Source organism: Triturus cristatus, chromosome 7 (genome assembly GCF_964204655.1).
Source record: "Triturus cristatus chromosome 7, aTriCri1.1, whole genome shotgun sequence".
In the NCBI taxonomy this organism is placed as follows: Eukaryota; Metazoa; Chordata; class Amphibia; order Caudata; family Salamandridae; genus Triturus; species Triturus cristatus.
This window is the reverse complement of record NC_140590.1, coordinates 268,157,070-268,175,070: the sequence shown is the minus strand read 5'-3', so window position 1 is coordinate 268,175,070 and position 18,001 is coordinate 268,157,070. Positions and strand designations below refer to the sequence as shown.

At 63.3% G+C, this 18,001-nt stretch overlaps 1 protein-coding gene across 1 annotated transcript in view; it reads right to left on the bottom strand.

Moving 5' to 3' along the window:
- LOC146809380 (uncharacterized) overlaps positions 1–1,710 on the bottom strand; it is a 92,776-nt gene extending 91,066 nt beyond the window's left edge. The window contains 1 exon segment of the mRNA XM_085614860.1: positions 554–1,710. Within this exon segment, the coding sequence (XP_085470986.1) occupies positions 554–1,710 (1,157 nt within the window).
- Positions 1,711–18,001: the final 16,291 nt, after the last annotated feature.

Genomic DNA, 18,001 nt, shown 5'->3' with positions numbered 1-18,001 from the left:
GGTGGAAGAGGATATGGTAGTGGAGGTGGTGGTAGACATGGTGGAGATGGTGGAGGTGGTGGAGGACATGGTGGTGGGTGTCGTGGTAGCGATGGAGGACGTGGTGGTGGTGGATGTGGTGGTGGTGGACGTTGTGGTGGTGGTGGATGTGGTGGTGGTGGACGTTGTGGTGGTGGTGGATATTGTGGTGGTGGTGGACATTGTGGTGGTGGAGGTGGACATTGTGGTGGTGGTGGTGGAGTTGGATGTTGTGGTGGTGGACATTGTGGTGGACGATGTGGTGGATTTGGTGGTGGTGGATATGGTGGTGGTGGACATTGTGGTGGACGATGTGGTGGATTTGGTGGTGGTGGATATGGTGGTGGTGGACGTGGTGGAGGTGGTGGTGGACATGGTGGTGGATGTCGTGGTAGTGATGGAGGACATGGTGGTGGTGGACGTGGTGGTGGTGGTGGTGGTGGACGTGGTGGTGGTGGTGGACGTGGTGGTGGTGGTGGACGTGGTGGTGGAGGTGGTGGTGGACATGGTGGTGGTGGTGGTGGACGTGGTGGATGTGGTGGTGGTGGACGTGGTGGTGGTGGTGGACGTGGTGGTGGTGGTGGACGTGGTGGTGGACGTGGTGGTGGTGGTGGACGTGGTGGTGGACGTGGTGGTGGTGGTGGACGTGGTGGTGGTGGTGGACGTGGTGGTGGTGGTGGACGTGGTGGTGGTGGTGGACGTGGTGGTGGTGGACGTGGTGGTGGTGGACGTGGTGGTGGTGGACGTGGTGGTGGTGGACGTGGTGGTGGTGGACGTGGTGGTGGTGGACGTGGTGGTGGTGGTGGACGTGGTGGTGGTGGTGGACGTGGTGGTGGTGGTGGACGTGGTGGTGGTGGTGGACGTGGTGGTGGTGGTCGTGGTGGTGGTGGTGGACATGGTGGTGGTGGACGTGGTGGTGGTGGTGGACGTGGTGGTGGTGGTGGACGTGGTGGTGGTGGTGGACGTTGTGGTGGTGGTGGACGTTGTGGTGGTGGTGGACGTTGTGATGGTGTTTGACGTTGTGGTGGTGGTGGACGTTGTGGTGGTGGTGGACGTTGTGGTGGTGGTGGACGTTGTGGTGGTGGTGGTGGACGTCGTGGTGGTGGTGGTGGACGTCGTGGTGGTGGTGGTGGATGTCGTGGTGGTGGTGGTGGACGTTGTGGTGGTGGTGGTGGACGTTGTGGTGGTGGTGGTGGACGTGGTGGTGGTGGTGGACGTGGTGGTGGTGGTGGTGGACGTTGTGGTGGTGGTGGTGGACGTTGTGGTGGTGGTGGTGGACGTCATGGTGGTGGTGGTGGACGTCATGGTGGTGGTGGTGGACGTCGTCGTGGTGGTGGACGTTGTGGTGGTGGTGGTGGACGTTGTGGTGGTGGTGGTGGACGTTGTGGTGGTGGTGGTGGACGTTGTGGTGGTGGTGGTGGACGTTGTGGTTGTGGTGGTGGTGGACGTTGTGGTGGTGGTGGTGGATGTTGTGGTGGTGGTGGTGGACGTTGTGGTGGTGGTGGTGGACGTTGTGGTGGTGGTGGTGGACGTTGTGGTGGTGGTGGTGGACGTTGTGGTGGTGGTGGTGGACGTTGTGGTGGTGGTGGTGGACGTTGTGGTGGTGGTGGTGGACGTTGTGGTGGTGGTGGACGTTGTGGTGGTGGTGGACGTGGTGGTGGTGGACGTGGTGGTGGAGGTGGTGGTGGACATGGTGGTGGACGTGGTGGACGTGGTGGTGGACGTGGTGGATGTGGTGGTGGTGGACGTGGTGGTGGTGGTGGACGTGGTGGTGGTGGTGGACGTGGTGGTGGACGTGGTGGTGGTGGTGGACGTGGTGGTGGACGTGGTGGTGGTGGTGGACGTGGTGGTGGTGGTGGACGTGGTGGTGGTGGTGGACGTGGTGGTGGTGGTGGTGGTGGTGGTGGTGGTGGACGTGGTGGTGGACGTGGTGGTGGACGTGGTGGTGGACGTGGTGGTGGACGTGGTGGTGGACGTGGTGGTGGAAGTGGTGGTGGAAGTGGTGGTGGACGTGGTGGTGGACGTGGTGGTGGACGTGGTGGTGAACGTGGTGGTGGACGTGGTGGTGGTGGTGGTGGTGGATGTGGTGGTGGTGGTGGACGTGGTGGTGGTGGTGGTGGTGGTGGTGGTGGTGGTGGTGGTGGACGTGGTGGTGGTGGACGTGGTGGTGGTGGACGTGGTGGTGGACGTGGTGGTGGTGGACGTGGTGGTGGTGGACGTGGTGGTGGTGGACGTGGTGGTGGTGGTGGACGTGGTGGTGGTGGTGGACGTGGTGGTGGTGGACGTGGTGGTGGTGGTGGTGGTGGACATGGTGGTGGTGGTGGACATGGTGGTGGTGGTGGACATGGTGGTGGTGGACATGGTGGTGGACATGGTGGTGGACATGGTGGTGGTGGTGGACGTGGTGGTGGTGGTGGACGTGGTGGTGGTGGTGGACGTGGTGGTGGTGGTGGTGGTGGACGTTGTGGTGTTGGACGTGGTGGTGGTGGTGGTGTTGGACGTGGTGGTGGTGGTGGTGTTGGACGTGGTGGTGGTGGTGTTGGACGTCGTGGTGGTGGTGGAGGATGTGGTGGTGGTGGAGGATGTGGTGGTGGTGGAGGATGACATGGTGGAGGTGGACTTGGTGGTGGTGGAAGAGGATGTGGAGGTGGTGGTGGACATGGTGGTGGATGTCGTGGTAGTGATGGAGGACGTGGTGGTGGTGGTGGTGGACGTGGTGGTGGTGGTGGACGTGGTGGTGGTGGTGGACGTGGTGGTGGTGGTGGACGTGGTGGTGGTGGTGGACGTGGTGGTGGTGGTGGACGTGGTGGTGGTGGACGTGGTGGTGGTGGACGTGGTGGTGGTGGACGTGGTGGAGGTGGACGTGGTGGAGGTGGACGTGGTGGAGGTGGACGTGGTGGAGGTGGACGTGGTGGAGGTGGACGTTGTGGAGGTGGACGTTGTGGAGGTGGACGTTGTGGAGGTGGACGTTGTGGTGGTGGACGTTGTGGTGGTGGACGTTGTGGTGGTGGACGTTGTGGTGGTGGACGTTGTGGTGGTGGACGTTGTGGTGGTGGACATTGTGGTGGTGGACGTTGTGGTGGTGGACGTTGTGGACATGGTGGTGGAGGTGGTGGTGGACATGGTGGTGGAGGTGGTGGTGGACATGGTGGTGGAGGTGGTGGTGGACATGGACGTTGTGGTGGTGGTGGACATGGACGTTGTGGTGGTGGTGGACGTTGTGGTGGTGGTGGACGTTGTGGTGGTGGTGGACGTTGTGGTGGTGGTGGACATTGTGGTGGTGGTGGACGTTGTGGTGGTGGTGGACGTTGTGGTGGTGGTGGACGTTGTGGTGGTGGTGGACGTTGTGGTGGTGGTGGACGTTGTGGTGGTGGTGGACGTTGTGGTGGTGGTGGACGTTGTGGTGGTGGTGGACGTTGTGGTGGTGGTGGACGTTGTGGTGGTGGTGGACATTGTGGTGGTGGTGGACGTTGTGGTGGTGGTGGACGTGGTGGTGGACGTGGTGGTGGAGGTGGTGGTGGACGTGGTGGTGGAGGTGGTGGTGGACGTGGTGGTGGACGTGGTGGTGGTGGTGGACGTGGTGGACGTAGTGGTGGTGGACGTGGTGGACGTGGTGGTGGTGGTGGTGGTGGAGGTGGTGGTGGACGTGGTGGAGGTGGTGGTGGACATGGTGGATGTGGTGGTGGACGTGGTGGTGGACGTGGTGGTGGTGGTGGACGTGGTGGTGGTGGTGGACGTGGTGGTGGTGGTGGACGTGGTGGTGGTGGTGGACGTGGTGGTGGTGGTGGACGTGGTGGTGGACGTGGTGGTGGTGGTGGACGTGGTGGTGGTGGTGGTGGACGTGGTGGTGGTGGTGGTGGACGTGGTGGTGGTGGTGGACGTGGTGGTGGTGGTGGACGTTGTGGTGGTGGTGGACGTGGTGGTGGTGGTGGACGTTGTGGTGGTGGTGGACGTGGTGGTGGTGGTGGACGTGGTGGTGGTGGTGGACGTGGTGGTGGTGGTGGACGTGGTGGTGGTGGTGGACGTGGTGGTGGTGGTGGACGTGGTGGTGGTGGACATGGTGGTGGACGTGGTGGTGGACGTGGTGGTGGACGTGGTGGTGGACGTGGTGGTGGACGTGGTGGTGGACGTGGTGGTGGACGTGGTGGAGGTGGTGGTGGACATGGTGGAGGTGGTGGTGGACATGGTGGACATGGTGGATGTGGTGGTGGACATGGTGGACATGGTGGATGTGGTGGTGGACGTGGTGGTGGTGGTGGACGTGGTGGTGGTGGTGGACGTGGTGGTGGTGGTGGACGTGGTGGTGGTGGTGGACGTGGTGGTGGTGGTGGACGTGGTGGTGGTGGTGGACATGGTGGTGGTGGTGGACGTGGTGGTGGTGGTGGACATGGTGGTGGTGGTGTACGTGGTGGTGGAGGTGGTGGTGGTGGTGGTGGTGGACGTGGTGGTGGACGTGGTGGTGGACGTGGTGGTGGTAGACATGGTGGTGGACGTGGTGGAGGTGGTGGTGGACGTGGTGGAGGTGGTGGTGGACGTGGTGGATGTGGTGGTGGACGTGGTGGTGGCGGTGGACGTGGTGGTGGCGGTGGACGTGGTGGTGGACGTGGTGGTTGACGTCGTGGTGGACGTCGTGGTGGTGGCGGTGGACGTCGTGGTGGTGGTGGACGTCGTGGTGGTGGTGGACGTCGTGGTGGTGGTGGACGTCGTGGTGGTGGTGGACGTCGTGGTGGACGTCGTGGTGGTGGTGGACGTCGTGGTGGTGGTGGACGTCGTGGTGGTGGTAGACGTCGTGGTGGTGGACGTTGTGGTGGTGGACGTTGTGGTGGTGGACGTTGTGGTGGTGGACGTTGTGGTGGTGGACGTTGTGGTGGTGGACGTTGTGCTGGTGGACGTTGTGGTGGTGGACGTTGTGGTGGTGGACATTGTGGTGGTGGACGTTGTGGTGGTGGACGTGGTGGTGGTGGACGTGGTGGTGGTGGACGTTGTGGTGGTGGACGTGGTGGTGGTGGACGTGGTGGTGGTGACGATGTGGTGGATATGGTGGTGGTGGTGGACATGGTGGTATTGGTGGACATGGTGGTGGACATGGTGGAGGTGGTGGTGGACATGGTGGAGGTGGTGGTGGAGGTGGTGGTGGACATGGTGGAGGTGGTGGTGGACATGGTGGTGGTGGACATGGTGGTATTGGTGGACATGGTGGTGGACATGGTGGAGGTGGTGGTGGACATGGTGGAGGTGGTGGTGGACATGGTGGAGGTGGTGGTGGACATGGTGGAGGTGGTGGTGGACATGGTGGTGGTGGTGGTGGTGGTGGTGGACGTCGTGGTGGTGGTGGACGTCGTGGTGGTGGACGTTGTGGTGGTGGTGGACATGGTGGTGGTGGTGGAGGTGGTGGTGGACATGGTGGAGGTGGTGGTGGACATGGTGGAGGTGGTGGTGGACATGGTGGTGGTGGTGGTGGACATGGTGGTGGTGGTGGACGTCGTGGTGGTGGTGGACGTCGTGGTGGTGGTGGACGTCGTGGTGGTGGTGGACGTCGTGGTGGTGGACGTTGTGGTGGTGGACGTTGTGGTGGTGGTGGACGTTGTGGTGGTGGACATGGTGGTGGTGGTGGACGTTGTGGTGGTGGACGTTGTGGTGGTGGACGTTGTGGTGGTGGACGTTGTGGTGGTGGACGTTGTGGTGGTGGACGTTGTGGTGGTGGACGTTGTGGTGGTGGACGTTGTGGTGGTGGACGTTGTGATGGTGGACGTTGTGGTGGATATGGTGGTGGTGGACATGGTGGTGGACATGGTGGAGGTGGTGGTGGACATGGTGGAGGTGGTGGTGGACATGGTGGAGGTGGTGGTGGACATGGTGGTGGTGGTGGTGGACATGGTGGTGGTGGTGGTGGACATGGTGGTGGTGGTGGTGGTGGACATGGTGGTGGTGGTGGTGGTGGTGGACATGGTGGTGGTGGTGGTGGACATGGTGGTGGTGGACATGGTGGTGGTGGTGGTGGACGTGGTGGTGGTGGACGTGGTGGTGGTGGACGTGGTGGTGGTGGACGTGGTGGTGGTGGACGTGGTGGTGGTGGACGTGGTGGTGGTGGACGTGGTGGTGGTGGTGGTGGTGGTGGACGTGGTGGTGGTGGTGGTGGTGGACGTGGTGGTGGACGTGGTGGTGGTGGTGGACGTGGTGGTGGAAGTGGTGGTGGTGGTGGTGGAAGTGGTGGTGGTGGTGGACGTGGTGGTGGTGGTGGACGTGGTGGTGGTGGTGGACGTGGTGGTGGTGGTGGACGTTGTGGTGGTGGTGGTGGACGTTGTGGTGGTGGTGGTGGACGTTGTGGTGGTGGTGGTGGACGTTGTGGTGGTGGTGGTGGACGTTGTGGTGGTGGTGGTGGACGTTGTGGTGGTGGTATTGGACGTTGTGGTGGTGATGGACATTGTGGTGGTGGTATTGGACGTTGTGGTGGTGGTGGACATGGTGGTGGAGGTGGTGGTGGACATGGTGGTGGAGGTGGTGGTGGAGGTGGTGGTGGACTTGGTGGTGGAGGTGGTGGTGGACGTGGTGGTGGTGGTGGTGGTGGTGGACGTGGTGGTGGTGGTGGTGGTGGTGGACGTGGTGGTGGTGGTGGACATGGTGGACGTGGTGGAGGTGGTGGTGGACATGGTGGAGGTGGTGGTGGACGTGGTGGTGGTGGCGGATGTGGTGGTGGCGGACGTGGTGGACGTGGTGGTGGTGGTGGACGTGGTGGTGGTGGTGGACGTGGTGGTGGTGGACGTGGTGGTGGTGGACGTGGTGGTGGTGGACGTTGTGGTGGTGGATGTTGTGGTGGTGGACGTGGTGGTGGTGGACGTGGTGGAGGTGGACGTTGTGGAGGTGGACGTGGTGGAGGTGGACGTGGTGGAGGTGGACGTGGTGGAGGTGGACGTGGTGGAGGTGGACGTGGTGGAGGTGGACGTGGTGGAGGTGGACGTGGTGGAGGTGGACGTGGTGGAGGTGGACGTGGTGGAGGTGGACGTGGTGGAGGTGGACGTGGTGGAGGTGGACGTGGTGGAGGTGGACGTGGTGGAGGTGGACGACGTGGTGGTGGACGACGTGGTGGTGGTGGTGGTGGTGGTGGTGGACGACGACGTGGTGGTGGTGGTGGACGACGACGTGGTGGTGGTGGTGGGTGACGTGGTGGTGGTGGTGGGCGACGTGGTGGTGGTGGTGGGCGACGTGGTGGTGGTGGTGGGCGACGTGGTGGTGGTGATGGGCGACGTGGTGGTGGGCGACGTGGTGGTGGGCGACGTGGTGGTGGGCGACGTGGTGGTGGGCGACGTGGTGGTGGGCGACGTGGAGGTGGTGGTGGACATGGTGGTGGTGGTGGTGGAGGACATGGTGGTGGTGGTGGTGGTGGTGGAGGACATGGTGGTGGTGGTGGTGGTGGAGGACATGGTGGTGGTGGTGGTGGAGGAAATGGTGGTGGAGGATGTGGTGGAGGACATGGTGGTGGTGGTGGAGGACATGGTGGTGGAGGATGTGGTGGAGGACATGGTGGAGGTGGATGACGTGGTGGAGGTGGATGACGTGGTGGAGGTGGATGACGTGGTGGAGGTGGATGACGTGGTGGAGGTGGACTTGGTGGTGGAGGTGGACTTGGTGGTGGAGGTGGACTTGGTGGTGGAGGTGGACTTGGTGGAGATGGTGGAGGTGGTGGAGGACATGGTGGTGGGTGTCGTGGTAGCGATGGAGGACGTGGTGGTGGTGGATGTGGTGGTGGTGGACGTTGTGGTGGTGGTGGATGTGGTGGTGGTGGACGTTGTGGTGGTGGTGGATATTGTGGTGGTGGTGGACATTGTGGTGGTGGTGGATATTGTGGTGGTGGTGGACATTGTGGTGGTGGAGGTGGACATTGTGGTGGTGGTGGTGGAGTTGGATGTTGTGGTGGTGGACATTGTGGTGGACGATGTGGTGGATTTGGTGGTGGTGGATATGGTGGTGGTGGACATTGTGGTGGACGATGTGGTGGATTTGGTGGTGGTGGATATGGTGGTGGTGGACGTGGTGGAGGTGGTGGTGGACATGATGGATGTGGTGGTGGACGTGGTGGTGGTGGACGTGGTGGTGGTGGATGTGGTGGTGGTGGTGGATGTGGTGGTGGATGTGGTGGTGGTGGACATGGTAGTGGTGGAGGTGGTGGACATGGTGGTGGTGGTGGACATGGTGGTGGTGGTGGAGGTGGTGGACATGGTGGAGGTGGTGGAGGACGTGGTGGAGGTGGAGGATGAGTAGGAGGACGTGGTGGAGGTGGAGGACGTGGTGGAGGTGCAGGACGTGGTGGAGGTGCAGGACGTGGTGGAGTTGCAGGACGTGGTGGAGGTGGAGGACGTGGTGGAGGTGGAGGACGTGGTGGAGGTGGAGAACATGGTGGAGGTGAAGGACGTGGTGAGGACGTGGTGGAGGAGGAGGAGGTGGACGTGGTGGTGGACATGGTGGACGTGGTGGACGTGGACGTGGTGGACGTGGTCGTTGTGGACGTGGATGTGGTGGACGTGGATGTGGTGGACGTGGATGTGGTGGAGGTGGATGACAGGGAGGTGGATGACGGGGAGGTGGATGACGGGGAGGTGGATGACGGGGAGGTGGATGACGTGGAGGTGGGTGACGTGGAGGTGGGTGACGTGGTGGTGGTGGTGGTAGACGTGGACGTGGTGGTGGTGGTGGTAGACGTGATGGTGGTGGATGTTGTGGTGGTGGTGGTGGTGGAGGATGTGGTGGTGGTGGTGGACTTGGTAGACGTGGTGGTGGTGGTGGACGTGGAGGACATGGTGTTGGTGGTGGTGGACGTGGTGGTTGTGGTGGACATGGTGGATGTGGATGTGGTGGTGGTGGTGGACGTGGTGGTGGTGGTGGTGGTGGACATGGACATGGACGTTGTGGTGGTGGTGGACGTTGTGGTGGTGGTGGACGTTGTGGTGGTGGTGGACGTTGTGGTGGTGGTGGACGTCGTGGTGGTGGTGGATGTCGTGGTGGTGGACGTCGTGGTGATGGTGGTGGACGTCGTGGTGGTGGTGGTGGTGGTGGACGTCGTGGTGGTGGTGGTGGACGTCGTGGTGGTGGTGGTGGTGGACGTCGTGGTGGTGGTGGTGGTGGACGTCGTGGTGGTGGTGGTGGACGTCGTGGTGGTGGTGGTGGTGGTGGACATGGTGGTGGTGGACATGGTGGTGGAGGTGGTGGTGGAGGTGGTGGTGGACATGGTGGTGGAGGTGGTGGTGGAGGTGGTGGTGGACGTGGTGGTGGCGGATGTGGTGGTGGACGTGGTGGTGGTGGTGGTGGTGGACATGGTGGTGGTGGTGGACGTGGTGGTGGTGGTGGTGGACGTGGTGGTGGTGGAGGTGGTGGAGGTGGTGGTGGACATGGTGGAGGTGGTGGTGGACATGGTGGACATGGTGGATGTGGTGGTGGACGTGGTGGTGGTGGACGTGGTGGTGGACGTGGTGGTGGTGGTGGACGTCGTGGTGGTGGTGGTGGACGTCGTGGTGGTGGTGGCGGACGTGGTGGTGGTGGTGGCGGACGTCGTGGTGGTGGTGGCGGACGTCGTGGTGGTGGTGGCGGACGTCGTGGTGGTGGTGGCGGACGTCGTGGTGGTGGTGGCGGACGTCGTGGTGGTGGTGGCGGACGTCGTGGTGGTGGTGGCGGACGTGGTGGTGGTGGTGGTGGCGGACGTCGTGGTGGTGGTAGTGGATGTCGTGGTGGTGGTGGTGGATGTCGTGGTGGTGGTGGTGGACGTCGTGGTGGTGGTGGTGGATGTCGTGGTGGTGGTGGTGGACGTCGTGGTGGTGGTGGACGTCGTGGTGGTGGACGTCGTGGTGGTGGACGTCGTGGTGGTGGTGGTGGTGGACGTCGTGGTGGTGGTGGTGGTGGACGTCGTGGTGGTGGTGGAAGTCGTGGTGGTGGTGGACGTCGTGGTGGTGGTGGACGTCGTGGTGGTGGTGGTGGATGTCGTGGTGGTGGTGGACGTCGTGGTGGTGGTGGACGTGGTGGTGGTGGTGGTGGACGTCGTGGTGGTGGACGTCGTGGTGGTGGTGGTGGTGGACGTCGTGGTGGTGGTGGTGGACGTCGTGGTGGTGGTGGACGTCGTGGTGGTGGTGGACGTCGTGGTGGTGGACGTCGTGGTGGTGGTGGACGTCGTGGTGGTGGTGGACGTCGTGGTGGTGGTGGTGGACGTCGTGGTGGTGGTGGACGTCGTGGTGGTGGATGTCGTGGTGGTGGTGGTGGACGTCGTGGTGGTGGTGGACGTCGTGGTGGTGGTGGACGTCGTGGTGGTGGTGGACGTCGTGGTGGTGGTGGACGTCGTGGTGGTGGTGGACGTCGTGGTGGTGGTGGTGGTGGTGGACGTCATGGTGGTGGACGTCGTGGTGGTGGACGTCATGGTGGTGGACGTCGTGGTGGTGGTGGTGGACGTCGTGGTGGTGGTGGTGGACGTCGTGGTGGTGGTGGTGGACGTCGTGGTGGTGGTGGTGGATGTCGTGGTGGTGGTGGTGGACGTCGTGGTGGTGGTGGACGTCGTGGTGGTGGTGGTGGACGTCGTGGTGGTGGTGGACGTCGTGGTGGTGGACGTCATGGTGGTGGTGGACATCGTGGTGGTGGTGGACGTCGTGGTGGTGGTGGACGTCGTGGTGGTGGTGGTGGACGTCGTGGTGGTGGTGGTGGTGGTGGACGTCGTGTTGGTGGTGGTGGACGTCGTGGTGGTGGTGGTGGACGTCGTGGTGGTGGTAGACGTCATGGTGGGTTAGGACATGGTGGTGCTGGACGTGGTGGAGGTGGAGGACGTGGTGGAGGTGGAGGACGTGGTGGAGGACGTGGTGGTGGTGGAGGACATGGTGGTGGACGTGGTGGTGGTGGTGGTGGAGGACATGGTGGTGGACGTGGTGGTGGTGGACAAGGTGGAGGTGGTGGACTTGATGGTGGATGTGGTGGTGGTGGTGGATGTGGTGGTGGTGGTGGACATGGTGGTGGTGGTGGACGTGGTGGTGGTGGTGGACGTGGTGGTGGTGGTGGACGTGGTGGTGGTGGTGGACGTGGTGGTGGTGGTGGACGTGGTGGTGGATGTGGTGGTGGTGGTGGATGTGGTGGTGGTGGTGGACGTTGTGGTGGTGGTGGACGTTGTGGTGGTGGAAGAGGATGTGGAGGTGGTGGTGGATGTCGTGGTAGTGATGGAGGACATGGTGGTGGTGGACGTGGTGGTGGTGGTGGACGTGGTGGTGGTGGTGGACGTGGTGGTGGTGGTGGACGTTGTGGTGGTGGTGGACGTTGTGGTGGACGTTGTGGTGGTGGTGGACATTGTGGTGGTGGTGGACGTTGTGGTGGTGGACGTTGTGGTGGTGGACGTTGTGGTGGTGGTGGACGTGGTGGTGGTGGTGGACGTGGTGGTGGTGGTGGTGGACGTGGTGGTGGTGGTGGACGTGGTGGTGGTGGTGGATGTGGTGGTGGTGGTGGATGTGGTGGTGGTGGTGGATTTGGTGGTGGTGGTGGATGTGGTGGTGGTGGTGGATGTGGTGGTGGTGGTGGACGTGGTGGTGGTTGACGTGGTGGTGGTGGACGTGGTGGTGGTGGACGTGGTGGTGGTGGACGTGGTGGTGGTGGACGTGGTGGTGGATGTTGTGGTGGTGGTGGTGGACGTTGTGGTGGTGGTGGACGTTGTGGTGGTGGTGGACGTTGTGGTGGTGGTGGACGTTGTGGTGGTGGTGGACGTTGTGGTGGTGGTGGTGGACGTTGTGGTGGTGGTGGACGTTGTGGTGGTGGTGGACGTTGTGGTGGTGGTGGTGGTGGTGGTGGTGGTGGTGGACGTGGTGGTGGTGGACGTGGTGGTGGTGGTGGTGGTGGTGGTGGTGGTGGTGGACGTGGTGGTGGTGGACGTGGTGGTGGTGGACGTGGTGGTGGTGGACATGGTGGTGGTGGACGTCGTAGTGGTGGTGGTGGACGTCGTGGTGGTGGATGTCGTGGTGGTGGACGTGGTGGTGGACATGGTTGTGGTGGTGGAGGTGGAGGTGGAGGTGGTGGTGGACGTGGTGGTGGTGGTGGTGGTGGACGTGGTGGTGGTGGTGGTGGACGTGGTGGTGGTGGTGGTGGACGTGGTGGTGGTGGACATGGTGGTGGACGTGGTGGACGTTGTGGTGGTGGACGTTGTGGTGGTGGACGTTGTGGTGGTGGACGTTGTGGTGGTGGACGTTGTGGTGGTGGACGTTGTGGTGGTGGACGTTGTGGTGGTGGACGTTGTGGTGGTGGACGTGGTAGACATGGTGGTGGAGGTGGTGGAGGTGGTGGTGGACATGGTGGTGGAGGTGGTGGTGGACATGGTGGTGGAGGTGGTGGTGGACATGGTGGTGGAGGTGGTGGTGGACGTGGTGGTGGACGTGGTGGTGGTGGTGGACATGGTGGTGGTGGTGGACATGGTGGTGGTGGTGGACGTGGTGGTGGTGGTGGACGTGGTGGTGGTGGTGGACGTGGTGGTGGTGGTGGACGTGGTGGTGGTGGTGGACGTGGTGGTGGTGGTGGACGTGGTGGTGGTGGACGACGTTGTGGTGGTGGTGGACGTTGTGGTGGTGGTGGACGATGTGGTGGTGGTGGACGTTGTGGTGGTGGTGGACGTTGTGGTGGTGGTGGACGTTGTGGTGGTGGTGGACGTTGTGGTGGTGGTGGACGTTGTGGTGGAGGTGGTGGTGGAGGTGGTGGTGGAGGTGGTGGTGGTGGTGGACATGGTGGTGGAGGTGGTGGTGGTGGACATGGTGGTGGTGGTGGTGGTGGACATGGTGGTGGAGGTGGTGGTGGTGGTGGTGGTGGTGGACATGGTGGTGGAGGTGGTGGTGGACATGGTGGTGGTGGACATGGTGGAGGTGGTGGTGGTGGTGGTGGTGGACGTGGTGGTGGTGGTGGTGGTGGTGGTGGTGGTGGTGGACGTGGTGGTGGTGGTGGATATGGTGGTGGTGGACGTGGTGGAGGTGGTGGTGGACGTGGTGGAGGTGGTGGTGGACATGGTGGAGGTGGTGGAGGTGGTGGTGGACATGGTGGACGTGGTGGACGTGGTGGATGTGGTGGTGAACATGGTGGACATGGTGGATGTGGTGGTGGACGTGGTGGTGGTGGTGGTGGACGTGGTGGTGGTGGTGGACATGGTGGTGGTGGTGGACGTGGTGGTGGTGGTGGACGTGGTGGTGGACATGGTGGTGGTGGTGGTGGACGTGGTGGTGGTGGTGGACGTGGTGGTGGACGTGGTGGTGGACGTGGTGGTGGTGGTGGACGTGGTGGTGGACGTGGTGGTGGTGGTGGACGTGGTGGTGGTGGTGGACGTGGTGGTGGTGGTGGACGTGGTGGTGGTGGTGGACGTGGTGGTGGTGGTGGACGTGGTGGTGGTGGACGTGGTGGTGGTGGACGTGGTGGTGGTTGACGTGGTGGTGGTGGACGTGGTGGTGGTGGTGGAGGTCGTCGTGGTGGAGGTTGTCGTGGTGGTGGTGGTGGAGGTCGTGGTGGTGGTGGTGGAGGACGTGGTGGTGGTGGTGGAGGTCGTGGTGGTGGTGGTGGAGGTCGTGGTGGAGGTCGTGGTGGTGGTGGTGGTGGAGGTCGTGGACGTGGTGGTGGTGGTGGACGTGGTGGTGGTGGTGGACGTGGTGGTGGTGGACGTGGTGGTGGTGGTGGACGTGGTGGTGGTGGTGGACGTGGTGGTGGTGGTGGACGTGGTGGTGGTGGACGTGGTGGTGGTGGTGGAAGTGGTGGTGGTGGTGGACGTGGTGGTGGTGGTGGACGTGGTGGTGGTGGTGGACGTGGTGGTAGTGGTGGACGTGGTGGTAGATGTGGTGGACGTGGTGGATGTGATGGTGGTGGTGGTGGTGGTGGTGGACGTGGAGGACGTAGTGGTGGTGGAGGACGTGGTGGTGGAGGACGTGGTGGTGGAGGACGTGGTGGTGGAGGACGTGGTGGTGGAGGACGTGGTGGTGGAGGACGTGGTGGTGGAGGACGTGGTGGTGGAGGACGTGGTGGTGCTGTTTGATGTGGTGCTGTTTGATGTGGTGCTGTTTGATGTGGTGGTGGTGGTGGACATGGTGGTGGTGGTGGTGGTGGACATGGTGGTGGTGGTGGACATGATGGTGGTGGTGGTGGACATGGTGGTGGTGGTGGTGGACATGGTGGTGGTGGTGGTGGACATGGTGGTGGTGGTGGTGGTGGACATGGTGGTGGACATGGTGGTGGAGGTGGACGTGGTGGAGGTGGACGTGGTGGAGGTGGACGTGGTGGAGGTGGACGTGGTGGAGGTGGACGTGGTGGTAGTGGTGGACGTGGTGGTAGTGGTGGACGTGGTGGTAGTGGTGGACGTGGTGGTAGTGGTGGACGTAGTGGTAGTGGTAGTGGATGTAGTGGTAGATGTGATGGTGGTAGTGGTGGACGTGGTGGATGTGATGGTGGTGGACGTGGAGGACGTAGTGGTGGTGGTGGACGTGGAGGACGTGGTGGAGGACGTGGTGGTGGAGGACGTGGTGGTGGTGGAGGACGTGGTGGTGGTGGTGGACGTGGTGGTGGTGGTGGACGTGGTGGTGGTGGTGGACGTGGTGGTGGTGGACGTGGTGGTGGTGGTGGACGTGGTGGAGGTGGACGTGGTGGTGGTGGTGGACGTGGTGGAGGTGGTGGACGTGGTGGTAGTGGTAGTGGATGTAGTGGTAGATGTGATGGTGGTAGTGGTAGTGGTGGACTTGGTGGTAGTGGATGTAGTGGTAGATGTGATGGTGGTAGTGGTAGTGGTGGACGTGGTGGATGTGATGGTGGACGTGGAGGACGTAGTGGTGGTGGTGGACGTGGAGGACGTGGTGGAGGACGTGGTGGTGGAGGACGTGGTGGTGGTGGAGGACGTGGTGGTGGTGGTGGACGTGGTGGTGGTGGTGGACGTGGTGGTGGTGGTGGACGTGGTGGTGGTGGACGTGGTGGTGGTGGACGTGGTGGAGGTGGACGTGGTGGAGGTGGATGTGGTGGAGGTGGACGTGGTGGAGGTGGATGTGGTGGTAGTGGTGGACGTGGTGGTAGTGGTGGACGTGGTGGTAGTGGTAGTGGATGTAGTGGTAGATGTGATGGTGGTAGTGGTAGTGGTGGACTTGGTGGTAGTGGTAGTGGATGTAGTGGTAGATGTGATGGTGGTAGTGGTAGTGGTGGACGTGGTGGATGTGATGGTGGACGTGGAGGACGTAGTGGTGGTGGAGGACGTGGTGGAGGACATGGTCGTGGTGGTGGTGGTGGACGTGGTGGTGGTGGACGTGGTGGTGGTGGTGGACATGGTGGTGGTGGACATGGTGGTGGTGGTGGTGGACATGGTGGTGGACATGGTGGTGGACACGGTGGTGGACATGGTGGTGGACGTGGTGGAGGTGGACGTGGTGGAGGTGGACGTGGTGGTGGTGGTGGACGTGGTGGTGGTGGTGGACGTGGTGGTGGTGGTGGACGTGGTGGTGGTGGTGGACGTGGTGGTGGTGGTGGACGTGGTGGTGGTGGTGGACGTGGTGGTGGACGTGGTGGTGGTGGTGGACGTGGTGGTGGTGGTGGACGTGGTGGTGGTGGTGGACGTGGTGGTGGTGGTGGACGTGGTGGTGGTGGTGGACGTGGTGGTGGACGTGGTGGTGGTGGTGGACGTGGTGGTGGTGGTGGACGTGGTGGTGGTGGTGGACGTGGTGGTGGTGGTGGACGTTGTGGAGGTGGACGTTGTGGAGGTGGACGTTGTGGAGGTGGACGTTGTGGAGGTGGACGTTGTGGAGGTGGACGTTGTGGAGGTGGACGTTGTGGAGGTGGACGTGGTGGAGGTGGACGTGGTGGAGGTGGACGTGGTGGAGGTGGACGTGGTGGAGGTGGACGTGGTGGAGGTGGACGTGGTGGAGGTGGACGTGGTGGAGGTGGACGTGGTGGAGGTGGACGTGGTGGAGGTGGACGTGGTGGAGGTGGACGTGGTGGAGGTGGACGTGGTGGAGGTGGAGGTGGAGGTGGTGGAGGTGGACGTGGTGGAGGTGGACGTGGTGGAGGTGGACGTGGTGGAGGTGGACGTGGTGGAGGTGGACGTGGTGGAGGTGGACGTGGTGGAGGTGGACGTGGTGGACGTGGTGGAGGTGGTGGAGGTGGTGGAGGTGGTGGAGGTGGACGTGGTGGACGTGGACGTGGTGGAGGTGGACGTGGTGGAGGTGGACGTGGTGGAGGTGGACGTGGTGGAGGTGGACGTGGTGGAGGTGGACGTGGTGGAGGTGGACGTGGTGGAGGTGGACGTGGTGGAGGTGGACGTGGTGGACGTAAAAGTGGTGGACGTGGTGGACGTAAAAGTGGTGGACGTGGTGGACGTAAAAGTGGTGGACGTGGTGGACGTAAAAGTGGTGGACGTGGTGGTGGTGGTGTTGGACGTGGTGGTGGTGGTGTTGGACGTGGTGATGGTGGTGTTGGACGTGGTGGTGGTGGTGTTGGACTTGGTGGTGGTGGTGTTGGACTTGGTGGTGGTGGTGTTGGACGTGGTGGTGGTGGTGTTGGACGTGGTGGTGGTGGTGTTGGACGTGGTGGTGTTGGACGACGTGGTGGACGTGGTGGTGGTGGACGACGTGGTGGACGTGGTGGTGGACGACGTGGTGGATGTGGACGTGGTGGAGGTGGACGTGGTGGAGGTGGACGTGGTGGAGGTGGACGTGGTGGAGGTGGACGTGGTGGAGGTGGTGGTGGAGGTGGTGGTGGAGGTGGTGGTGGAGGTGGTGGAGGTGGTGGAGGTGGTGGAGGTGGTGGAGGTGGTGGAGGTGGTGGAGGTGGTGGAGGTGGTGGAGGTGGTGGACGTGGTGGTGGTGGTGGTGGACGTGGTGGTGGTGGAGACGTGGTGGATGTGGACGTGGTGGAGGTGGACGTGGTGGAGGTGGACGTGGTGGATGTGGACGTGGTGGAGGTGGACGTGGTGGACGTGGTGGAGGTGGACGTGGTGGACGTGGTGGAGGTGGATGTGGTGGACGTGGTGGAGGTGGACGTGGTGGACGTGGTGGTGGTGGGAGACGTGGTGGTGGGAGACGTGGTGGTGGTGGTGGTGGACGTGGTGGTGGTGGAGACGTGGTGGATGTGGACGTGGTGGAGGTGGACGTGGTGGAGGTGGACGTGGTGGAGGTGGACGTGGTGGATGTGGACGTGGTGGAGGTGGACGTGGTGGACGTGGTGGAGGTGGACGTGGTGGACGTGGTGGAGGTGGACGTGGTGGACGTGGTGGAGGTGGACGTGGTGGAGGTGGTGGACGTGGTGGACGTGGTGGACGTGGTGGACGTGGTGGACGTGGTGGACGTGGTGGACGTGGTGGAGGTGGTGGACGTGGACGTGGTAGTGGAGGTGGAGGTGGAGGTGGACGTGGTGGTGGTGGAGACGTGGTGGTGGTGTTGGACGTGGTGGTGTTGGACGTGGTGGTGGTGGTGTTGTTGGACGTGGTGGTGGTGGTGGTGTTGGACGTGGTGGTAGTGGTGGTGGTGTTGGACTTGGTGGTGGTAGTGGTGGACGTGGTGGATGTGATGGTGGTGGACGTGGTGGACGACGTGGTGGTGGTGGATGACGTGGTGGTGGTGGATGACGTGGTGGTGGTGGTGGACGACGTGGTGGTGGTGGACGACGACGTGGTGGTGGTGGACGACGTGGTGGTGGTGGTGGACGACGTGGTGGTGGTGGTGGACGGCGTGGTGGTGGTGGACGGCGTGGTGGTGGTGGTGGTGGACGACGTGGTGGTGGTGGTGGACGACGTGGTGGTGGTGGTGGACGACGTGGTGGTGGTGGTGGACGACGTGGTGGTGGTGGTGGACGACGTGGTGGTGGTGGTGGACGACGTGGTGGTGGTGGTGGACGACGTGGTGGTGGTAGACATGGTGGTGGTGGACGTGGTGGTGGTGGACGTGGTGGTGGTGGACGTGGTGGTGGTGTTGGACGTGGTGGTGGTGTTGGACGTGGTGGTGGTGTTGGACGTGGTGGTGGTGTCGGACGT